A 25,789-nucleotide genomic window follows, 5' to 3' on the forward strand; every position below is an offset into this window, starting at 1 on the left:
GGGAACTCACAAACAATGGAACAGAGTATATAGTTCAAAAATGTACATTTTCAATATGATAAGGTGACTACAAATTAATGGGAAAAAATGAATTTGTAGTAAACACTGTTGCAAAACTGACTCACTCTGGAGGGTTTTGCCTCACACCATGTATAGGAATAAACTCCAAGATAGATATAGCTAAAAGTAGAAAGTTAATAGTAGGTGCATAATTCTGTGCCTTTGGAGTAAGGATTTCTTAAAGAAGATCTCAAAGATTTTAGGCTCACTGTAGACAAATACAGGCATGCCTCATTTTACTGTACTTCACTGTATTGTGTTTAACTTTTTAATTATTTGCCAATAACGATTTTTTTTAAAGCAAGCTGAAGGTTGCTTGACCCAGGTTTGTGGCAAACCTGGGTCAAGCAGGCTATCAGCACCATTTTTCCAACAGCATTTACTCCCTTCTTGTCTTTGTGTCACATTGTAGTTAATTCTTGAAATTTTTAAAACCTCCACCAGCAAAAAGATTATGACTTGCTGAAGGCTCAGATGATGGTTAGTGTTTTTTAACAGTATTTTTAAATTAAGGTTTGTACAGTTACTGAAGACATATGCCATCATGTACTACGGACTACAGATAGTTTAAAATGTAAGTTTTATACGTACTGGGAAACCAAAAAATTTGTGTGATTTGCTTTGCTGTGATATTTATCGTGCTGGTTTGAAACTGAACTTGCAGTATATCCGAGGTATGCCTCTAGTAGACTACCACAAACAAAGCTAGAAGGCTTATAATTTGTATGTATACAAATCATACAAATTATGGTCACTGAAAAGGATTCATATTTAAAACACATAAGAATTCACTAAAAAATAGCATGAAAAAGACAGTAAACTATATTTTAAAAAAAGAAAAAAAAATTGGTCAAAGGATATAAGCAGATAATTCATGAAAGAGCAAACCTAAACTAAGGCTACCACTTTGTTGAACTCTAGGGACACTATCTATAGGAGTGCCCTGGAGGTATGCACCCCACAGGGTATGGTTTATACTGTTATCATGTTAACTGGCTATCATATAAAGAGATATTCATTCTTCATCAGGAAATACAAATGAAAGCAATGACATACCACTTTGTACCCATTAGGTGGGCAAAATGAGTGATTTACATAATTAAAATAAAGCTTTTTACCATACATGAAACAGTGCATACAAATATATGTTAAATATAAGAGAACAGGTGCTTATGTAAAGGAAAAGAATAGGACTGACGTTCAGGCTAAATGGAGAAAACAAGTGAGAGCCTCAAATAGACCAACAGTGACAATGTCAGTGACAATGTCATAAACTGAGGAGTATGAGTGACTTGGGACTTTGCTGGTGGTCCAGTGGTTAAGACTCCACACTGCCAATGAAGGGGACAGGGGCTTAATCCCTGGTTGGGGAATTAAGATCCTACATGCCATGTGGTACAGCCAAAAAAAAGTTGGGCTTCCCTCATAGCTCAGTTGGTAAAGAATCTGCCTGCAGTGCAGGAGACCTGGGTTCAATCCCTGGGTCGGGAAGATCTCCTGGGGAAGGAAATGGCAACCCGCTCCAGTATTCTTCCCTGGAGAATCCCATGGACAGAGGAGCCTGGCAGGCTACGGTCCATGGGGTCACAAGAGTTGGACATGACTTAATGACTAAAGAGAAAAAAAGAGAGATGAGTGACTGACTTAGTGACTGAAGAGAGAGATGAGTGACTTAATTTTGTATACCTAAGATTAAAAGAAAAATGTAATAAAACTACCAGGTAATTCTAGAAAATGCAGCTAATTCACAGTGATGAAAGTTGCCTAAGGAAAAGGAGGGGAGCAGGAAGAAGAGATCAGACAGCAATGAGGAAATTCTTGGGGGCAACTGCTATGTTCATTATCTTTAAACATATTTTTAAAAAATCAGATCTTCTTCTGAATAGATAATATATTCCATATGCTAAAAACCTACATAAATGTACTTCTATTAGGACTATCTAAACAATCTCGTATTAGCAAATAATTGTAGCTTTTTACATATATTACCTGTGTCTGTCCCCTCTGAAATAATGATGATCCGTGAAGAATTTTAAACATATCTACCTCACAATTTATATTCCTAAGTGAAGTCAAATCTCGACCGTCACACCTAGAGTAATAAAGGAAATAATTATTTACAGCAGTGTTGAAAGTCAGAAAAATCACATATTATCTCTTGATCACTACCATAAAGTTCTCTACTTGAACTGCATATCATAATCACCTTCAGAACTTTAAAAAATAATACAGATACCTGGGCCCCATCCTAAGTTCCACTGAATTAGAATCTCAGGGGCTGTGACCCATATACTTGTTAAAAAGCTCTGCAGGTAATTCTGACATGCAGTCATGGCTTTGAAGCAATGCTCTACACATGAAGCCTAGAGAGAGACAGTCAAAACATAACAGAATCCACACACTTGTCAACAGGTATCCATTTATAAAATGAATATTATATAATTATTTCCTGTTATTTGAAGGAAAAAAATCATAGTTTCTAGCTTTCAGCTAGTTGTCACTTTCAAGGAAACTTGCAGACAGTACATGCTTCAATTCCATCAAAAAAGGATATGTTAAAAAAAAAAAATGATATGTTTACCTTTTGTACTCATTCAAAATAATACTTCTAAAAACATCCTTGGTAGCAATATTGAAGGATTCTATTATTTCACAGGAATCAACCTCTGGAAATTTTTCTATAGAAGAAAGACAAACCAAAACAAAGATTTTCTCTTTTTGGAAGATAAAATTTCTCTTTAAATTCAGTGTCAAATCAGTTAACTATGGAATTGAGCCAAAGGAGCTGACTGAACATTAGTCCTCTAAGCAAAAGGTTTTAAGTAGGAGAGACAACTATTATACCTTAACTGTACCATTAATGGGAACCTAGTTTTCTTTCTACCAGAACAATAGCGCTTTAAAATCAACTATTTCATTGTTATCTGACATATCCAGCCAACCATTTTATGAGAAGATTTAACTGATGTTTTTAAGAGTAGTCTCCTTCACTGTTTTGCTTTAGGAACTTTTATTTCAGTCCACAAATAGAGGAATAATTTTCTTTATACATTAAAAATCCCTACTGACTAGTTTTTTTTTTTTTTTTTTTTAAATAGATTTTCTTTTCTTTATTTTTGGCTGTGCTTGGTCTTTGTTGCTGCATGAGCTTTTCTCCAGTTGTGGCGAGCAGGAGCTACACTTTAGTTGAGGTGCGCAGGCTTCTCATTGTGCTGGTTTCTCTTGTTGTGAAGCATGGGCTCTAGGGCGGGACTGCTTCAGCAGTTGTGGCTCCTGAGCTCTAGAGCACAGGCTCAACAGTTGTGGTACATGGGCCTAGTTTCTTCACAGTATGTGGATATTCCCCGATCAGGGACTGAACCAATGTGTCCTGCATTGGCAGGCAGATTCTTTTATCAGTGAGGAAAGCCCCCTGCTGACTAGTTTTTAGCTAACAGTTATCAAGTTCTTTCATAACCCAGGTATTTTACATGTTTTTATTTAAATACCTTTAATCTTTATAGGAATCTGGGAGATAAATGTTATTACTGTTATCTCTGTTTTACAGAAGAAAAAAACAGGCCTGAAGAGAAGCAAGTTGCCTGAGATCACCCAGGTAGTAACTGACAGCTGTGACCAGAATAAAGATGTCTGTCTAGGCTTATGCTTTTAAATGTTAAGCTACTTTATCTTATTATCTTAACAGTTGATTCATGCCAAGTTCTAAGCACTGTTCTCTTAAGCATTTAGTTTATTAAATATAACTTGAAAGTGGGCAGAACATAAGAAATGGCCACAGAGAGGTAGATGTGTCTTTTTGTTAGACAGGAGTAATTTTTAATATGAATTTTTATACTTTAACTAGGTTGCACTTAGAAAAATAATTAGTAACAAAACATTTAAAATATTATCCTATGAACCCAGAGAGTCAAGAAGGTATTTGACTCTGTGTTATTACTACTACTTTTCTTTTTTTACTGGAGTGGGTTGCCATGCCCTCCTCCAAGGGATCTTCCTGACCCAGGAATTGAACCCACATCTCTTATATCTCCTATTTTGGGAGGCAGGTTCTTTACCAACAGCGCCACCTGGGAAGCCCCAGGACTATGTATTATTAAAATCACTTTCTTTTTAAATAAGGCAGCAGGTGTTCTACAACTTTTTTTTTTTTGCATTCCCCCCACCCCCCAACTTTTTATTTTGTATTGGGATACAGCCGGTTAACAACGTTGTGATAGTTTCAGGTGAACAGTGAAGGGACTCAGCCATGCATATACATGTATCCATTCTCCCCCGAACTCCCCTCTCATCCATGCTGCCACATAACATTGAGCTGAGTTCAATGTGCTATTCAGTAGGTCCTTGTTGGTTATCCATTTTAAATATAGCAGTTTGTACATGTCCAAACCAAACTCCCTAACTATCCCTTCCCTCCTTCCTTCCCCACTGGCAACCATAAGTTCATTCACTAAGTCTGTGAGTGTCTTTCTGTTTTACAAGTAAGTTCATTTGTATCATTTCTTTTCAGATTCCACATTTAAGGGATGTCATATGTTATTTCTCCTTCTCTATCTGACTTACTTCTAATCCCTAATAGGATGAAATATAGTGAGAAAAGACCAAACTTTTTCAATGGCAATTACACATATAGATAATGGATATAGATAATTATAGAAATACATAATGGCCTTAATATTGATGTTAGCAGCAAAATTTTTGTCTTGAGATATGAAGTGAGAGTATATTTGTCTATTAGCAGAAAAATTAACAAGAACTATATGTCATGTGTGGTACACATCAGTTTGTGTGACTGCTATTAAGCAATAAAATCCTTTTAATAATTTTTAGAGAGAAAGATTCTCTAAAATCTAAATTTTATAATTCCACATGTTAATAACATCAGTTAACATTTACTGAACACCTGCTATGTGCCAGGCACAGATGTAAATGGTTTCTTCATTCAGTCCTCACAAACCATATTAGAATTGCAACTTTATAAATTAAACTCAAGAATTTTAAAGAGTGTCTTTTAGGTTTTCATAGGACAGGATACAAGGATACCCATTTTGGAGTATAAGAGTTTGATCTAGAAAAGATTAGGAACACCTCAAAGCAGCATTTATTGGTGCTCACTTTGGGTCAGGTGCAGTTCTTACCCATTCATAGAAGTCAGTTTAACAGTAACTTCGGGATGTATCATTATCACAAGTTTACTAAAGATAAAACTAAGGAGTAATAAGACTAACTGATCTCTTAACAACTGAAATTTTAAAATCTATTATTTCCTTTATTTTTTTATACTAAAAGAAAAATAAAATTTACCTTTTAGTTGTTCCTCTGTATCTAATCTAATCTTGTTAATAGCTTCATCTCTGGAAATCTAAAAGAAAGTTGAAGTTCAGTTGTTATATATGGCTTTTATATTTAACATTTCTATTTTTTAAGTTACTATACAATTAACACATTTTAATAGTAATCAGATTTCCCTAATGGTAATAGTCTTTAAACGACTGCAACTGGTTACTGATTTATAAGAAATATTACCTGTTTAATTCATTTAAATGTATTCACACTCCCCTTTTCATAAAAATATGACAAATATTCATAAACAAAATTGTGTGAGCTATGACAAAAAAGAATTCCCAGAACAATTATATAAACAAAATTCAGGTATACCTACTTTATCATGTTCATAATCTGTAAAAACTGTGTAGAGTTTTTCCATGGCGAGTCTATTTTAAGCAAAAAGTAAAGGTCAGCATAATATGTAGAAACATTAGGCAGTGTTTATTATGAACAAGACTGAAATATTTAACAGGCTAAAATACTTAACATTTCATAATTAAAAATATGTATTTATTGCTCTGTAACACTGCTGCTGCTGCTGCTAAGTCGCTTCAGTCGTGTCTGACTCTGTGCGACCCCACAGACGGCAGCCCACCAGGCTCCCCCATCCCTGGGACTCTCCAGGCAAGAACACTGGAGTGGGTTGCCATTTCCTTCTCCGATGCATGAAAGTAAAAAGTGAAAGTGAAATCACTCAGTTGTGTCCGACTCTTTGCAACCCCATGGACTATTCAGTCCATGGAATTCTCCAGGCCAGAATACTGGAGTGGGTAGCTGTTCCCTTCTCCAGGGGATCTTCCCAGCCCAGGGTTCAAACCCAGGTCTCCCACATTGCAGGCAGATTCTTTACTAGCTGAGCCACAAGGGAAGGAGAACACAAATTTCTTTCTCCTAACATATTATGGGCATCACTCACACATACCTTCCCTTAACTGTTCAATTAATTTCATCTCGGATTTTTCTCTCTTCACTTACTCTCATGGAACCAGCTGCTTTTTTCTATGCATTTTGGCTGTTATTGCAGGTAACCCTTTGATTGGGTAGTGTTAAAACTCTAATCTCTAAGTAATGGCTGTGAGACTCCTACTAAGGGAAATATTAACTTTTTCAGTTTATTTCAAGTGAAATAATTCTCTGGTCATTCATTCATAATTTATTGAGTACTTTATGTACAGGCACTATTATAAGACTGGGCATATAGTGGTGGCTATATTTCTTTTTGACAACCTCAAGTTTCCTTAGATATTCAAATATCTTATTCTTTACACTCTTCTTTCTTGACAGAGAGAGAGGAGAATTATCTTAATTTTGACAAGTACACTCACTCTCCCCTTTCCTTTGAGATTTAAACTTAGGTTCTTGAAGAGAGATGTAGGTTTATCCTTCTAAAAGCATTAGGCTGTTATTTATGGCAATGACTCTTAAAATAGAAAGCTGGTATTTAGGAAGTAATGTGTGGACACTGCTTCCATGAGAAGTTATTTCTGAGAGGAAATTAAATTTGGTGATACTTTCATATTTTCTTTTATACAGATGATCTTACTTATGAGCGTGTTTGACAATCTCTGGCGAAGGGACAAATAACTTCTGAGGTGTCCTCTTGGTAACACCATTTTCTTTTACCAACTGCTGGATGCCCTGAATTATTTGTTGTGTATGTTTTACTCCCACTTTGATAGCATGGCAAAAGTCCTGCTGTAAAATATTCTCTGCAGAGGCTTCCAACATGACTAAAAAGAAAAAAAAGAAAAGAAAACAAGACTGCCATTGAACCTTTTACCAATTTCCAAATGTTTCAAATTTGAATTTTCAAATGTCAAATTTACCATTTTCAAAGACCATGACATGACAAATACTACAGATCAATTTTCTATCTTTTTGATTTCTTTCCTCAGAATTAACACAATTCCAAAATATAAACAGTAGTAAATGAATAAAGAAACCTTGATATTTGAAGTTAAGTATATGTTCTTCATAAATTTACTGAGGAATTTCTCATTTAAAAAATGAAACAGAAAATGAAATGTGCACGCAATTTTTTGTAACAGCTCTATAAGATATAATTCAAATACCGTAAAATTCCATCCTTTAACATATACAACGCATCTATTTTTAAAATGTATTTAAATTGAAAAATTAAAATATCAGCACAGTAGGTGTCCATAACATTTCTTGTTTAACAATTATTTGATGTGACCTCCCACTTAATTTGGTCCTTGTCACATTTTCTAATTCTTGCCTGGGTCAGGAAATCTTTGCAGTGATATTGTTTCAAGTCAGCCAACTAGAGGACCCAAGCTACTACCATAAAATGGTTGTTTTTAGTTTTGTAAAGTATAACTCCTATGGAAAGCAGGCAAGCTCCAAAGTAAGGCTTCTAGCATTTTAGCTTTGGTTTCTATAAGGCTGAATATGTGTGCCATTTCTGGCATCTCTCAACTTGTCCAAAGTCTAAGATCATATAATGCATAGCTACCATCAAACTAGTGTGTTTAACCACATCATGTTGTCATTAAGATTTATTATGGCTAAAAAGTCATAATGAATCACTTCTAAAAAGTCACTTCTAAGGCTTCTAAGCATAATCAAGAATGGAAAAAAAAATCTTATATGCTTTACATGTTGGAATTACATCAGTCAGCTAAAGCAGATCTGTGAAACTATAAGGGAAGATCTAACATTTGTGTCACTGCTGTCTTGGAAAGAGGAGAAAGATGGCAGGGCTGAAAAGTACTGGGGGAAAAATAGCTGGAAATTTCCCCAATTTGGTGGAAACATAAACCTGCATATTCAAGAAGCTGAATAAACCCTACAAAGGATAACCCAAGGGAAGACATATCATAATTAAACTTCTGATAACCAAAGACAAAGGAAAAAAAATCTTGAAACCAGCTAGAGAAAAATGACACCATACCCATATGGGAAAGCAATTCAGACAACAGCAGATTTATCATCAGAAACCATGGAGGCCAGAAGGAAGAGGCATAATATCTTTCAGGTGCTGAAAGAGAACTGTCAACCCAGAATCCTATTCCCAGTGAAAATATTTAAGAGTGAAGGAGAAATCAAAACTCTTAAATGTGGGAGAAAGAAGAAAATGTGTCACCCTGAAATGGCTAAAGGAAGGTCTCTAAACAGTAAGAAAACAATAAAGGAAGAAACCATATTAAGAACATATTAAGCAGAAATATGGGTAAATACAACACACTGGAATACTTGTCTGCAATTTTCTAAACTGTTTGATGGTTGAAGCAAAAATTGTAACACTTCCCTGTTGTGGTTCTAAATGTAGAGAAATATTAAACAAATACACATGGAGGAGGATGAAGGGAGGTTAGGTTTCAGTTGTTCACTTGAGGCACAAAGAAGCTTCCTCTGATACCATGATATGGAGATGGTTATAACCTTTCTCTTATCTGTGTTCCCATGACATCTCCTCTCCCTTTCACAGAATTGGAGATTTAAAAACATGCATTTAATGTATGTAAACTGTACCTCAGTAAATTAATTTTAAAAAGAGCATAGGAACAGGTCAGAACAACAGCTGGAAGGCTGCCTATTGGGTTTCTGTGGCATGCTGCAGATACAGTAAAGAGCCTTAGTTCATTCCTCTAGTATCTCTTTAAAATTGGAGTGGTTCAGACACAAAGGCAGATAAACATATATGACCATTTAGAAGATGGTTTATTTTGCATCTTAACAGTAATATTAACCATTTGCTTACTAGGTTCTAGTTACTATGTTGGGTACTCTACAAACCTTGACTCTAATCTTCATAATGGCCCTATAAAGTAGCCAAATCAATTTACTAATTGATAAATTATTAAATTTCTTTTTTTTACTAATTTTGCTGAAAGTTACTAACTTTCAGCAGAAAAATTTCAGATATAGACCAACTGAACTTCAAATAGCAAACCAACACTCTACTCAGGGCCCTTTTTGAGATGCTCAAATATAATGTAGGGGTCATTCATTATTCACAGCCTCTACAAACCTTTAATCTTCTCTATATTTTGATAGTTCCCCACCTTCACCTTTAAAAGGGAGGGTGACTTAGTGGGCACACATCTTTTTACTATTCCTCCTGGTCCCTTGCCCCTGCCTCTTTTTTCCCCTCCTGCCTGTAAGTAAGATAAGTTGGCCAGAGTTCTGTTAGCTAGAGTTCTGGAATCCCATGGTCAGAGAAGCCTGGCAGGCTGCAGTCCATGGGGTTCCAAGAGCTGTACACGACAGCGACTACACCACCACTGGTAGCCACAACATAGCCATGAAGACTGGTAGCCAGTACATAGCCATGAAGATGTGGGCAACACCCTAAGCATAGCAGAGTAGAAAGCTATAATTCCTAAGACATTAGGGGAGCTGCTGTAACTGTCCTGGACTCATTATCTCTGAATTTTTGTTACTTGAGAAAAAATAAGTTCCCATCTTGTTTAAGCCTTGTTATTTAGTTTAACCACACAATTCCTAACTAACATGTAGATAACACACAATTCCTCTTTCATGTATTTTGTCTATCATCTAGTTCTAAGTCATTATGAACATTCCAAAAGAAGCAGCTGGAAATGAGGTATTTCACATGTTAACTGAACAAAAAAGGCACTAAAAGCTTAATAAGTTTACATTTCATCAAAATGTTCCTAAATCAGAAGATTCTGTGTCAAAAAGTTCCAGACAACAAATATCAGGTAGCAGGATAAACTAAGAGACCTTATTTGTCCAAGGTTGCATGGTTAACTATGGCAGATGCTGGGTTTCAAACCCAAGTCATTCTGTTAAAGGCTATTCCCCTTCAACAGAACCAGCCTCTGATTTTCGTTCATGTTGATTATGGCATTTTAGTTGGAAGGAGTAAAGGTGACCCATGGTCCAGTGCATATTTTTATCACTAGTTTCCTATGAGGAAATATGATACCTCTTTCTCAGAGGACAACAGGCTTAGAATGACTGCATTAGCTAAATTAACATATTTAAACTAATAAAACAATTAATTTACTACCGTATTTAAAACTTCAGATTTTAGAATAGCTTATCAGTCTAAAAATAATTACTAAAATTATCTTAATAAAGATTTTTGTATTTCAATTAGTTATATAACATTCTATAATTCTAGGTATTATTTGACATGAAGAAAGAGGACTACCAAAATAGGGCAGCAATAAAACAGAACAAAAATTTTTATGGCTAATTAACAAAACACACATACATTTTTAGAAGCCAAAACCTGTACATAAAATCCAGAACAAATCTACCACATAAACTACTTACCAATCTGACTTTTAGGTGCTCCAGTAACCACTAAATTTAAAGTACTGTTAGCCATTTCTTTTCGTGTTGGGTTAACTACACATTCTCCATCAATCATTCCTATTCGTACTGCCCCTAAAATATATTAAAATATTGGCAATTGTTTAATAAAAACTCAGTTTTCAAGACATTCCAGTAATGGCTTCAATCGCTATCTTCAACTGTGACCACAATAAAATTGATATTTCTATTGTGGTATTTAAGGACCATTGACTATAATACCTCACCCTATCTTCTGGCCTCACTGGGTGACTCAAATTCAGCATTCATCTCTGATTATGCTCGTGGTCTTTTCCTAGTCTTGACTGTATTTTCTCTTAAGACAAGTGCTTACCCTCTGATCCTGCTAAGGTACAGCATAAATGTCAGTGACTCTTGAGAAACCCTCTCTGACACCTAACTACACAAATATAAACCTGCCCTTCTCTATCATTTTCTTAACACTCTGACTATACTTTTATAGTATTGTTTATAAAAAATTGTTTCGCTCATGCTGAAACCAAGAACTGTCTCATTCATCTCTGTACTGCTGATACCTAGTCTGCCTTAGTTCTTTCATTGCTAAGTCCAATATTGGGCATTTAGGACACTCAATAATTATTTATCTAAGAAATCATTTGTAAATTGCATGAATACAACTTACATGAGCTGTAAGTTATAAACAAGTTTATATTTCAATATTATCTTGAAGGAGTGTGTACCCTGACAATTTCTCAGTCCAAAAATAGAGAAATTCTTCAAACAGAAGAGGCAACTAAGAAGTCATAGTATCTGAGAACATAAAATAATCTCTAACACATAACATATTGCTATAAGAAACAAAACCCAAAGCAAAGATAAAAGTGTCTTAAAAGAGCTGAAAGGACTCTTCTTAGAATGTCATCTAATTAGACTCCCCAAGAAACAGTAAATCAAAGCTAATAAATCTATGTCCTTGCTATAGTATGCTCACTCCTATTTTTTGAAAAAAAAAAAAAAAAATGTTTCTTCAGTGATCTTAGCCAAAAAGCTGAGAAGTCATAGAAAAAATGTTTTTTATCTTCAAATCCTAACTTACCAATAGGTCCATTCCAAGGAATATCTGATAATGAGAGGGCTACAGAAGCTTTAAAAAAGAAAGAAAATAAAAGCTGAAATAAAAATATTTCATTGCTTAAAAAAGAAAATTAACAGTAATAATTTTAATCTTTATTTTTATACTTACCACCATTAATTGCTAGGACATCAGGTTCATTAACACCATCTACTGCTAACAGATTACAAAGGATCTAGTGCAAGGGAAAAAATGCAAAGCACTTAAAAATCTACTTTATTTGGGAGGATTATCATTTGGAATAACATTTTGGCCTAAAATATAGGAAAACTATATGATATGGTTCAAAGCAAGAGCTTTGTAGTCAAACCCCTTACTTCTATCATTTAACTACATGCTTGACCACAGAAAAAATTACATAAGCCTCAAAAGTTTCCTCATCTTTAAAAGGGAAAAATAATGGTATCTTCCTAAAAAGTTCTTAGAAAAATTATAGGAAATACCGTGTATAAATTATTTATAGTACTGAGCAGTAAATGTTAGTTAGCTATGTTAGTAAATGTTACATAAAAATATTGTCATCTTCTGTTTGTTAAGCATAGACAAATTACATTGTAATAATATGCTTATGTCATATACTTAGGAAAATAACTTCTCAAGGCAATGACATTCTGACAGAGGAATATTTGCAAGGCATATTTATTTTTTTCACACATAAAATAGTTAATTAAAGTATACAAATGGGTCACTATTACAAAAGAAGGTAATATTCAGAAAGTAACAAAATATAACAAAGTAGAGGTTTAGAGAACCCAATGATAAAAAATAGGTAATAAAGACTACGTTGACAGTCCTATGTCTGTTACTAATATGACCTTCGAGGCCCAGTCTGAACTGTCCCCACCCACCTCAATTATTCTAACCTTTTTTCAAATTTACCAATTTCTTTCCTGCCCAAGGATTTTGTGCTTCCTGTTCCATCTTCCTCCACTCCTACATTGGTTAATTCCTACTCATAATTCAGGTATCAGCTCATACTGATACCAAATAAATGTCAGGTTTTAAAAATTAATGTAAACTGCAGCAGCATCACCAAAAATTCTTATTTTACACTGTTATACGGTTTGGCCTAGGAAGTATTAAATAGAGGTTACATCTTTTTTTTTTCTTTACTGACCTGGAAACAAATAAACCTAAAACAGAACATACCTGTGTATCGTAAAAGTAGCCAGCTGGAAAGAGAGGTCTAATTGAACGATCTGTCAAAAGAAAAAAAAAAGAGGTTAAATCGTTACTAGCAGAAATTGCTTCGTAATTCAACACTTTTCCCTCATTAAAGACCAAGCTAAAAAGTAATGTAACTAGCCATTTAATAAAACAAAACAATAACAGCAAAAACAAAAACCCTTGGACTAATTTACTCACAGGGACACAGATAAATATTAATAGACACCAGGTCCTAAAGATGAAAAACCAGCAGGACTGGAGCACCCAAGTGTAAAACTGGGGAGCAACTTTTCATTCTGGTTCCACAGATATCAGAATTCACTGCTTAATTGTTATTTATTTATTTAAGCAGAGGACAGAGGCTTAAGACCAACAGCACACCAAAATAAAACCCGTCCTTGGAATCCTGTGTCTGACAAGTGTGTATAAATATAAAGTAGAAATTTTGGTTAGAAGAACTATAAACTACAAATGATCCCATGATATTTAAGGATATCAAAGATTTGAAAAATCATAAACATATTTCAGTAGTTGATGAATATAACGCTTTCAGGAATTACTATGCTGAACATACAAATGAAAAATACTTAGGTTCAACAGAGTAGAGGTGTGGGCCACAGAATTTATATGATTAATAAAGATTCATTCATTTGGTCAACAAATATTTGTTGGATGCCTGTTTTGTTCCAGGGAGTATGCTAGGTATAGGGGATTCAGTATTAAACAAAAAGTTTTTTCTCATGAAGCCCACATTTGAATCAGGGGATACAAAAAGTAAATAATCTTAGGTTGTGTTAATGTAATGAAGAAAATTTAAGAGATATTATGGAACACAGATGGAAGAGAAGAGATACTAACACAGGTGTGTATATCAGAGATCTTAGTATCTTACCTATTACTCGACTTGTAAGAATTTCTTTATCAGAAGATCCAATCTCTCTTCTGAGATAGTTTGTGGGAATCCTACCTGCTGCAGCAGCCTTCTGTCTATAGTCAACCTGAAGGAGTGAAGAAAAAAAAAATGCTGTTCATTTGACTGACTTTTGTAGTAGCAAATTTTCCTCAAGAAATTACTATGGAGATACAATTGTCCTGAGGTTGCCAACAATATACTCCAGACTAAGAGTGAATATCTTGCTTACTTTTAGTGTTTTGTATCTCTTAGAGAAAGAGATGACAGAAATATTCAGTAAACTGATTTTTTAAAAAGCCTTCCACTACCCAGTTAGATGACTGTGTAGACTCAATACTTCCCACAGTAGCTTATCCTGGTCAAGTTTAACACTGCCTTTTTTTTGTATCAACTCTTTAACTGCATTTCCCTTATCATAATAAAAGAAGCCATAAAATACTATTTTCACCAAAAATATACTTGTAGACTCATACAAAGGGAAATCTACGAAAGCAATGAATTCACTGCTTACTAAACATCAAAGTACTTGTGCACTTCCACTGTTTCTGTCAACTTGATAAACCTGGATCTTTAAAAAAGTATGATGACCACTGATATAAGAACTGGTTATGAAGCTCAGTTTAAATTCTTTTAATGACTCAATATCAAACAATTAAGGAAAATCCTTTATTGTGCAAAGTTTACAATTTGTACTCACTAGACCTTGGACAAAAATATTACAAATTCTATATTTATTCTATATTACAGTTCAGAAAAATCAGCAAATACTTACCACCAAAGGCATGAATTGGGAAGGTGAAGGTTTTGTTTTACTGACTGCTGTGACCATCACTGCAGTGTCACCTGACTTAAACATAAACAACAACACTGGTAAATTCCTTTAAAATTAGATATTAACATATAAGCAGTTATTCATGTAAGACTGAATCCTCCCTCAGTTAAACCCAAGGAAAGAGAATTATTATTCTGTGACACTGTGACTATGAAAATAATTATTCACAAGCAGTCCAATCTTAATCCCTTCTGCATAATCATGATCTATATTAGAAGAGTCACTAAGTTTTTCAAAAGTAACAGAACTAAAAGGGAAAAGGCTCACTGATAGCTTAGTCACATCCAATCATATTTTCTACTTTTTATTAGGAAATTTAGGCTATAAATAAAGAAAAAAATTATTACTATTGAAGAAACCAGTAAAATTACTTTCTCTAGAAAAGCATTACAGAATTTATTAACAGAATAAATTAGAACCCCAAGTTTGGAAGAGACCTTAAAGGTCATTTAGTATATCTAGTCCTCCGACCTCCCAGTTGTCTGGAATGATTCTGACACTACAAATGGTCTGAATTAATTTCCAGTACCAGAATTCTAAGAAGTTACATAATGTTATAAAGATATTCAGTACCAGTCTCCATAACCATTTTTAGGGTGAAAATTTAACAATTTGGACTTTTTACCTGTACTACAGCAGAGCCATCTGCAAATCTGGCCAGTTTTCCAGAGGATATTTCTAACTTTCTGTTCAAAATAAAAATCCAATACAAAAGGACTTAGGTCATTAGTACAATTCCTAACTTAGAATAAATCCATCAAAGATTCTAAAGAACTAAAGGTCCCATAGGCCTCCAACTACCAACAAACAAACAAATAAACAAAAAAGGGACAGAGCTGACTATAATTACCAAAGATTCAAGGGGAGGTTAAGATCTCCTTTATAAAAAATACAGAAACCAAGGCACAGGAGTAATTTGAATGACAGAGTATTTCTGAAGGGAAGAAGCTCCTTTCTTAAGGTTAATTTCCCATTTATCACATCTTTTGTCTCCTGTCTTACCATTCTTGCCTTGTTGACGAAAGTAGCCTTTTAACACACAAACTTTATCATTTCTCTCCTTAATTCCTTTAAAATCTTCCTCACTGCCTTTAAAATATAAGCTCCAAAATTGCCAACAGAAACTTTGATGTTCTACAACAGTGCCAAGATAAGTCAGTCTTTTCAACCAATGGTGCTGGGACAACTGGATATCCATATGCAAAAAAGGTGATAGAAGTTGGACCCTTTCCTCATATTATAAATAAAAATTAACTCAAAATGGATTATTGACATAAATGTGAAAATTAAAACTATAATACTCTAAGAAAAAACACAGGAGTAAATCTTCATAAACCTGGGTTAGACAACATCTTCCTACAGATGACATCAAAAGCACAAATAAAAAAAAAAAAAAATAGATAAATCTCACTTTATCAAAATTAAAAACTTTCATGCTACAAAGGACATCATCAACAAAGTAAAAGAAAATCTACAGAGTAGCACAAAGTATTTGGAAATCATATACCTGATAAGGGACTTGTATCTAGATTATGTAAAGAACGCTTACAACTCAAAAAGAAACCCAATTTTATAAACTGGTAAAGGATTTCAATGTTTCTTCAAGGAAGATCAACAGTACTGCATGAAAATATGCGCAACATCATTAGCCGCTAAGGAAATGCAAATCAAAACCACAATGAGATACTATTCACATCTACTAGGATGGTTATGATGGGTATGTGTTGATGGCGTGTGGAGAAACTGGCAGTCTCATACACTGCTGACTGAAATGTAAAATGGTACACCTGCTTTGGGAAGTAATCTGGCAATTCCTCAAAAGGTAAAACACAGAAGTACCCCAGATGTTCTCAAACACAGGCTTGGATTAATAGTCAAATACCAAATCCTCCCACTTTCTTTGTTCTTTCTGTTGATCTACACAATGTCTCCTTTAGGGGTCCCAGACCACCTACCTGGGGAAGGCAATGGCACCCCACTCCAGCACTCTTGCCTGGAAAATCCCATGGATGGAGGAGCCTGGTGGGCTGCAGTCCATGGGGTCGCTAAGAGTCAGACACAACTGAGCGATTTCACTTTCACTTTTCATCTTCATGCATTGGAGAAGGAAATGGCAACCCACTCCAGTGTTCTTGCCTGGAGAATCCCAGGGATGGGGAAGCCTGGTGGGCTGCCATCTATGGGGTCGCACAGAGTCGGACATGACTGAAGCGACTTAGCAGCAGCAGCAGACCACCTACCAGATAGTTCTGCCTTGGTGACTGACCTAAACTTTTTTCCCCCTAGATGGTTACTTTCCATTATGTCTCATGATCTCAGCTGGTGTCTAACTGACACATGTAATTTTTTCCTGTATTTCATGGTGATTTTACCTCTTATCAATTTACTTGCCAATATTTTAATGTATAAAATACCTCCAAATATATATAAAAGATTGTTAACATATCAGTGGCTTCTGGAATTGGAACTGGGTGGCTATGGGACTATATGAGAAGATTTTTGAGCTTTTTAAATATTGAATGATATGAGTGAATACCTAATCAAAATATACTTTTGAAAAAAATAATAAAAAGGGTAAAATGAGAAAGGAGGTCCTACTGGTGGGCAAGAGTAGGAGGAGATTGCTTAGGAAGAGAGAAGGGAAAAGAGGAGCTAACTGCCACAGGAAGTAGAACTCCAGGGAGAGAGAGATGCAAGTATTTTTGGAAACACTTGCAAAATGGTATGGAATGTAACCACCTTCCTCTTAGAAAAATTCAGTGGTTCAAAACTCACGCTACCCCACCCCCACTCCCGCAAAAACAAAACAAACACCCACCTTTATGATTGGGCCTTGCCTTTGCTGCCAAACTCATATTTCACTTTTCACTCCATCCACACGGAGTTATTTGTAGCTAGTCAGCACACTCTCTCACTTCTCTGCAATTGCACTTGCCATCTTCTCTGCTACTTTCTCCCTGCTAATTCCTTTTTGCGTTTCAGGAGTCACCTTCAACAGCAAGCTTTACAGTGGGATAAACACCCCTTTGTGCTCCTTCAGCATGCTCTTCATACTTTTCCCACAAACTGATTTTCTCAGCACTGAATCTGTGTTCTTCCTCATCAGACTATCTCTAGTTGCCTTGGAACTCAATATAGTAAATGCTCAATAACTTGCTGAAATGAAAATTACTACAAAGTTTATTGTGAGTAGTAAAGACATTTACCACAATAGTATACACCCTTCTAGGACATTGTAAAGAATACATATAACAAGTATCAAGTTGGTGGTACAAAGCAGTCACCCAAAAAAGTTTGTTGCAAACTTATGACAAAGAAAATAATTGACCCAGCAGGTATGAGATTTATGAATTTCACTGCTACAACACATGACACGGGTTTAAAAATAGGTTACAAAAAAAAATCCCAGTTGACTAATAAATGAGATTCAAAGTAGACTATTTATGAAAAATTTGGAGGGCAAACCTAACCTTGTTGTTTTGAGTCCCTGCTGCCGCTGCCAAGTCGCTTCAGTCGTGTCCGATTCTGTGCAACCCCATAGACGGCAGCCCCCTGGCTCCCCCATCCCTGGGATTCTCCAGGCAAGAACATTGGAGTGGGTTGCCATTTCCTTCTCCAATGGATGAAAGTGAAAAGTGAAAGTGAAGTCGCTCAGTCGTGTCCGACTCTTAGCGACCCCATGGACTGCAGCCCACCAGGCTCCTCGGTCCATGGGATTTTCCAGGCAAGAGTACTGGAGTGGGGTGCCATTACCTTCTCCGGTTTTGAGTCCCTAGTGCCTAACAAACAGTAGATGTCTGTGTAATGAAATGTTCTGGGGCATTTCTTCAGAGAAGAATAAATTTTAGTCCTTGAAGAATGGAAGAGATATCTTTTCCCTCAAAAATCAGAATCAAAGAATGCAAGAGGTGGAAAGAAAGACCTTAGAGATCATCTAGTCTAGCAGTCAACAAACCACAGCTCTTTTCTTTTTATAGTCTTTAACCTAACAACTTTTTTTTTTTTTTACATTTTTAGAGGGTATGTAAACACATATGATTACATGACCTACACACAGTAGGCAAAACCGAAACACCCAGCTTTATGATTTGTTCTAAAATATTTACTATCTGACCCATTACAGAAAAAGTTTGCTGACTCTTGATCTAATAAAAGTCTCCTCATTCAGGGGAGTGGAAGGAGCGGTGACATAACTTGTTCAAAGATCATTAAGTCAGGGAGGAATTGTTGGATTCAAAGCCAGATTTTCTGACTTTTGTATGAACTAGAGTCAACGTTTTTTAAAAAATACATGTGAAAACTATATATAAAGCATTAGAAGTTTCATTTTTTAAAATGAATCCCATACTACTTTTATAAAAGTCATTTTAGAAATGAATTCTGGCAAACAAACCCCAAGAGAGTATCAATTTGAAACACAAGTTTAAAATCCACCTAGTCTCATAGGAGTAGCTTTGACTGACCCTGAGAAAGTTACCTAAGCTTCTCTGAGCCCCTGTTGCTTTAACTGTAAAATGAGAGTAATAGTACATTTACTATAGGCTTCCCAAGTGGCTTAGACGGTAAAGAATTTGCCTGCAATTCAGGAGACCTGGGTTCCATGCCTGGGTTAGGAAGATCCCCTGCAGAAGGGAATGGCAACCCACTCCAGTAATCTTGCCTGGAGAGTTCCATGGACAGAGGAGCCTGGCTGGGTTCGCAAAGAGTCGGACGGGAACTAAGTGACTAACACTTTCACAGGCTTTAACAGAGTATCATATAACCAGCGTCAACAAACTGATTTTGTCCTTCCCTTCCTACCCAGAGTCATATGGGCCAAGCTTCTTAGGCAGTAAACTGGATTGAAGGACGTAAGCATCAATTGTTAACGCGTTATCTTTTTCATTTCATAGCCGAGGAATCACCAAAAGTAAAAAGAATGGAAATCAGGTGGGCAAACTCAAGTTGGGGAAAAGAAGCTCGGAACAGGGAGGGAGGGAGGAAGAAACAGCAAAGGGCACGGTACTGAGACAGCAAAGGATGTAGGGGGATAGGGGCGGGGGTACCAAGAAACAGTTTCCAAACACGGAAAAGTAAATTTGTAACTGAGGTTTAGGGTAAAGAGACTTGGGTTGCCGGATTCGTACTCTAGGAAGTGAATGTATATGGACCCGCCTTGTGAAAGGGCAGAGAACACACACAGTTCCTTACCTGCTGCCTAAGTCCACGGCCACAGATCGCGGCCCGGTGCCACCCCATAGTGCTCGCACCTGTAACTGGGTGAGTGTCCTATCCCGCCCTGGCAGACGGAGGCGACCATCACCCAGAGGCCGCAGCCGGAGACACGAGCAGCAATGCCTGCAGGCCGCCATGACACCTGGCACGCGATCATCCCGGGCCGCGCCCTGATTGGCTTACTCGGCAGATAGTGGGGTGGAGCCTGACGCAGTTTCGTTTCCGCGGTACCGAGGGGAACGCCGGGGAAACGGATAGCTGGCCGCTTTCTACGAAGCGTAGAGAGGGTCAAAACGATCTGAACGCAATTGCGACAACTCGTCCTTTATTAGCCAATCAACAACAATTAGAAAAATAATGTGAGTTTTTTGGTTTGTTTTTCATTTTTTCTATCGTAGTTTAAAAGAGAATCTAAAATAGCACAAGTATTTAAAAGAGTATTGCAGTAATAGAAGTAATCAGAAAACACATCGTTGTTATCTGGCTTCTGCCAGCTGAGAATTAGGAGAGTTTGCATAGTGGGCCATGGAAAGAGACCTTTTTGTCTTCCATCCTCCCCCCGGCTTTTATTTTATAAATTTCAAGCAACAAATATACTACTACTTTACCAAGGGAGTACCAAGTACCACCATTGGAGCCCAATTTATTTCTAGTAAGTTAATTTCACCTCTGGTTGACCTGTGTTACCATTTTATTTATCATTATGCTCATTTGGGTTCAATTCCATTTTAATATTTAGCAGTTAATTTCTCTGCCTATTTTTGTCAAGTGTTAATACTTTCTAAACCAACTTGCCACTATTTTTTAAAAGTTTTGGAAAATGAAAAAAAATTTTTGGAATTTGATTTGACAAATTTCTAGGGGGTGGATAAATTTCTCCCACCCCTCTTAATCCAGTCTGTTGGAGAAATCTTTATATAGTTCCTGGAATGAATCAAATGATTATTGTTCTGAGGATCATATTTCTCTTTTAAGGTCATAACCCTGTTCCCCAAAGAAATCCAAATAACAAATTGCTCTCAAGAGCAATTCTAATCACTGATTTGGAATTTCCATGTCAATAGAAGGGATTACAGATAACTCTGTTTACAGGTATTTAATGTTAAAGTAGTTTTTGCCTTTTTTCTACCTTTTTCTTTACCTTGTGTTGCCAGTGTTTTCAAGACCAATCCACTGAAACCTGTCATAAAGACAAATCTATCAGAATCTACCTGCCACAATTCAACATGATTTTAGTTTTATAAATTAAGAATATTAAATCACCTTTTGGTAAAGGACCTAAATACTGTATAATCCTTTTCATTTAGGCCTAATAGTTTAGAGCATAGAATTGAAGTTGTTACCAATCCTCAAAGAGTCAGTGACCCCTCAATTGGTCCTTTGCCTGGAGTTGCAAATGCCACTCAAATGAAGCCAAGTTTGGTATAGTACAGCAGAAGTTTTATTTATAGATCAAGGAATGGAGAAAGGAGAACTCATACTTTAAAAACACCTTCTCCCCAAAGGGAGGAGGAATAAAGGAATTTTATGGGGTAGAAGGCAGAGAAGTCATCAGGGCTCTAGGAAAGGAGTGGAGATTGCCACCGGCTGGGGTATATGTAGTCTTTCACACTTCTTTGCAGAAGGCAGGAAGTATGCCTAGTATGCCTCAGTCAGTCAGTCAGTCAGTTCAGTCGCTCAGTCGTGTCCGACTCTTTGCGACCCCATGAATTGCAGCATGCCAGGTCTCCTTGTCCATCACCAACTCCCGGAGTTCACCCAGACTCATGTCCATCGAGATGGTGATGCCATCCAGCCATCTCATCCTCTGTCGTCCTCTTCTCCTCCTGCCCCCAATCCCTCCCAGCATCAGAGTCTTTTCCAATGAGTCAACTCTTTGCATAAGGTGGCCAAAGTACTGGAGTTTCAGCTTCAGCATCATTCCTTCCAAAGAACACCTAGGGCTGATCTCCTTCAGAATGGACTGGTTGGATCTCCTTGCAGTCCAAGGGACTCTCAAGAGTCTTCTCCAACACCACAGTTCAAAAGCATCAATTCTTCGGTGCTCAGCTTTCTTCACAGTCTATCTATAGAAATGGATAATAATACAAATCTCACAGGACTTTTTTTTTTTTAATTTAAGATTAAATGTGACAGAGGGTGTAAGGTGTTTACGTACCTGGCACATTGTCAGTTCAGTTCAATTCAGTCTCTCAGTTGTGTCTGACTCTTTGCGACCCCTTGGACTGCAGCACACCAGGCTGTCTTGTCCATCACCAACTCCAGGAGCTTGCTGAAACTCATGTCCATCGAGTTGGTGATGCTATCCAATCATCTCATTCTCTGTTGTCCCCTTCTCCTCCTGCCTTCAGTCATTCCCAGCATCAGGGTTGTTTCCAAAGAGTAAGTTCTTCACATCAGGTGGCCAAAGTATTGGAGTTCAGCTTTAGCATCAGTCCTTCCAATGAATATTCAGGACTGATCTCCTTTAGGATTGTCTGGTTTGGTCTCCTTGCAGCCCAAGGGACTCTCAAGAGTCTTCTCCCCAACACCACAGTTCAAAAGCATCAGTTCTTTGGCACTCAGCCTTCTTTATAGTCCAACTCTCACATCCATACATGACTACTGGAAAAACCATAGCTTTGACCGGATGGACCTTTGTTGGCAAAGTAATGTCTCTGCTTTTTAATATGCTGTCTAGGTTGATAATAACTTCTCTTCCAAGAAGCAAGCGTCTTTTAATTTCATGGCTGCAGTCACCATCTGGAGTGATTTTGGAGCCCAAGAATATAAAGTCTCTGACTGTTTTCATTGTCTTCCCATCTGTTTGTTATGAAGTGATGGGACCAGATGCCATGATCTTTGTTTTTTGAATGTTGAGTTTTAAGCCAACTTTTTCATTCTCACCTTTCACCCTCATCAAGAGGCTCTTTATTCCTATTCACTTTCTGCCGTAAGGGTGGTGTCATCTGCACATCTGAGGTGATTGATATTTCTCCCGGCAATCTTGATTCCAGCTTATGCTTCATCCAGACCGGCATTTTGCATGGTGTACTCTGCATACAGCAACTCAATAAATGGTAGATTCATCTTTGATTCAGTCTTTTCTTAATTTTCCCTCTAGTTTTCTCTGTTTGAAATACTGAACGACCTTCTTTTCTTCAGAAAAGAAAAAAAATTTCTTTACAGTCATAAAGAAACCATGGGTCGGTTAGTTTTCATCCAGTTGGAAATGCTAGAAAGCAGAAATCGCACATTGAACTCCCACCAATTTCCTCCCACCAATCCAAAATAATTGAAATGGTAGTAATTGGATCATAAACTGAAAGGCAAATGTGGATGCTGAGGTATCGTGGCAGAGCTTTATTATGAAGTAGTCATCCAGACTGAGCGACTTTACTTTCACTTTTCACTTTCATTCATTGGAGAAGGAAATGGCAACCCACTCCAGTGTTCTTGCCCAGAGAATCCCAGGGACGGGGGAGCCTGGTAGGCTGCCGTCTATGGGGTTGCACAGAGTGGGACACGACTGAAGTGACTTAGCAGCAGCAGCAGGAGCAGCAGTCATCCAGATGATCCAGACTATGTTCATATTAAGCATTTTAAGATTGACTTAGAAACATATGAGGTTTACATTCTTGTGGTTGCAGCTACCAAAGCTGTCATCCATGAGGTTCAATCTGAAATGTCACATTCTAGAAGTACAGTTCTGCCAAGTCTAGTTCAACAGCCAAAATATAATTTAAAATCAACTTCTTTACCTTGAAGCACATTAAAGGTGATCCAATTTAAATCCACCAGCAATGTTTCTCAATGTTTCTCTTTTCCTTCAAACTCCAGTGAACCTGCATCAAAACAATTAAGACCACTGCACCCTCGGAGTAGCAATTTCATTTAAGTAAAACACCATTGCATTAAATGATTGCTAATTACAATTTAATTTGGTTTGTAGCTTGGTTTAAACCATATATATATGTACATATATACAAATTTGTTGTTGTTTAGTTTCTAAGTTGTGTCCTACTCTTTGCCACCCCATGGACTGTGGCCTGCCAGGCTCCTCTGTTCATAGGATTTCCCAGGTAAGAATACTGGAGTGGATTGCCATTTCCTTTTCCAGTGGGTTTGCATGGCAACCCACTCTAGTATTCTTGCTAGAGAATCCCATGGACAAAGGACCCTGGGGGACTGCAGTCCATGGGGTTGCAAAAAGTCAGACACAACTTAAGCAACATAGCATGCAATGCTAAGAAAGAAATAAACTAGGTACGAAGGTAGAAAATAGTGAGGTGAAGGCATAACTTGCATCAAATAAGGTGGCCAGGAAAGGACTTCCTGAGGAAGAGACATTTAAGCCAGCCTGAACGATAAGAAGGAGACAATTTCTGAGACATAGGGCCACATGGGAGAAGCTACTTGCAAGGGGATGATTACCCCAAAGTCGTAAAAGAGTTTGACTTCTATGAAGACATACAGAAAAGCCAATTTGGCTAGAGCGTGGTAAAGAAGAGTGTGGCAGAGATGAGGAAGGAGAGAAAGGAATGGGAAAGTTTTAAAAGTCATGGTCTAATCTACATTTTAAGATGGTCCCTCTGGCTGCTGAGTTCAAAATGGATTGGAGGTGGATGAGAGAGTACTATAGAGATCAGGAGTAATATGGTGACAAGGGTGACAAGAAGAAAGGATGGACGGATTTGGAATATATTTTAGTATTGAGATTGGTAGGATTTGTTGATGAATTGGATTCAGGAAGGGGAGAATTACAACTATCAAGAGTCTTAGATGGATTAGGAATGGAGTGTCTGAGACACACAAGATGCTGTCACAACGTGGACCTGACTCAAGGAGAGAACTAGAGAAATATAAATATAAGAGTAATAAGCATACCATCAATGTCACAAGCCACCAATATGCATGATATCTCCTAGAGAGAGGTTAGAAAGAAAAGAGAAGGCCTGGATCTGAGCCCTAAGGTGGGAGAGGCTGCTAAGTCTATGGAGATGGAACCAACCTTGTTGCAGGAGGAATGCTAGGATATATTAGGCTAGATATTTTCCATTTGCATCTGCTCCTTCCACTTTTTACTCTTCTTAGCTCTGCCCTGTACCCCAAGGAGCTGATTCACAGGTTGTAACACTCCACCTCCCTGGCCCTCTGACTTATGGTTGGGTTAGCCAGTGGGAGACACCAGCAGGAGATCAGGGGGTTGGAGGAGAGAGGATTTAAAAACACAGAACCTGAATTTGTCGTGGTGTGGCAATGACTGCTTCCATCTCTGGCCCTGCTTACTTGACTCTGGCTCTCATTCCAATTACACCGTTTCTTCTCCTTGCTACATTGGGCCTTAAGAGTTTCCTACTGCTGCCCATCTTTCAGTACCTCAGCATTCCTCACTGTTAGTTCCAGAATCACTTTCCCCTCTATAAATACCCCTTTAATTAAATTCTCTTCAGAACTCCTATGAGTATCCCCTCTGTTTCCTTCTTCCTTCTGTTCCTTGGAGGGGCTCTCTTCACTATTTGCATATCATCAGTAGAACACTGTTACTTGTAGGTGGGAGATGAGAGGTATGCTGTTCTGATTAATCCTCAGTCTTAGGAAGGATTATCTCCCTGGATCTTGGGTGTGAGAAGCATTCTCAGTGCTGAAGTCTCTCTGCCAGCTGTAATTCTGTAATTCCTAGCATGTATTCTGTCCCTTCCCCAGAGGTAAAGGGTTATGTTCTGTTACTTCTCCCACCTGCAGTGGAGTTTCACAGTGCCTTAGGTGACAGCATTTACCTTCCCATAATGGGTAAGGTACCTCCCCCTTCCTAGGGGAGGTAGGGGAGAAGGACCCAGTGTGACTTCTGTCCTTCCTGAAGTGACTGCTGTGCTCCTTCCCAGGCCTGTACTAGGAA

The 25,789-nt window shown here is 37.3% G+C and overlaps 1 protein-coding gene and 1 long non-coding RNA gene across 6 annotated transcripts in view; one reads left to right on the forward strand and one right to left on the reverse strand.

The window, feature by feature from the left end:
* Positions 1-20,080, reverse strand: part of PNPT1 (polyribonucleotide nucleotidyltransferase 1) — a 43,341-nt gene extending 23,261 nt beyond the window's left edge. For 2 of the 3 annotated variants that reach the window (XM_019970173.2, XM_070798685.1), the window contains exons 1-13: positions 19,888-20,080; positions 15,323-15,383; positions 14,638-14,712; positions 13,845-13,950; positions 12,935-12,984; positions 11,897-11,960; positions 11,750-11,797; positions 10,654-10,767; positions 6,929-7,115; positions 5,720-5,771; positions 5,362-5,419; positions 2,642-2,738; positions 2,050-2,152 (exon numbers count right to left, since the gene is read on the reverse strand). In XM_019970173.2, the coding sequence (XP_019825732.2) occupies positions 2,050-2,152; positions 2,642-2,738; positions 5,362-5,419; positions 5,720-5,771; positions 6,929-7,115; positions 10,654-10,767; positions 11,750-11,797; positions 11,897-11,960; positions 12,935-12,984; positions 13,845-13,950; positions 14,638-14,712; positions 15,323-15,383; positions 19,888-20,048 (1,176 nt within the window). In that variant the 5' untranslated portion in view covers positions 20,049-20,080. The remainder of the gene's footprint in view (positions 1-2,049; positions 2,153-2,641; positions 2,739-5,361; positions 5,420-5,719; positions 5,772-6,928; positions 7,116-10,653; positions 10,768-11,749; positions 11,798-11,896; positions 11,961-12,934; positions 12,985-13,844; positions 13,951-14,637; positions 14,713-15,322; positions 15,384-19,887) is intronic. The other variant, XM_019970174.2, reaches the window with a different exon arrangement.
* Positions 1-25,789, forward strand: part of LOC109566091 (uncharacterized) — a 476,832-nt gene that overhangs the window by 30,279 nt on the left and 420,764 nt on the right. The gene's annotated exons all lie outside the window — the stretch shown is intronic.

The sequence above is a fragment of the Bos indicus genome, chromosome 11 (genome assembly GCF_029378745.1).
Source record: "Bos indicus isolate NIAB-ARS_2022 breed Sahiwal x Tharparkar chromosome 11, NIAB-ARS_B.indTharparkar_mat_pri_1.0, whole genome shotgun sequence".
Lineage (NCBI taxonomy): Eukaryota > Metazoa > Chordata > Mammalia > Artiodactyla > Bovidae > Bos > Bos indicus.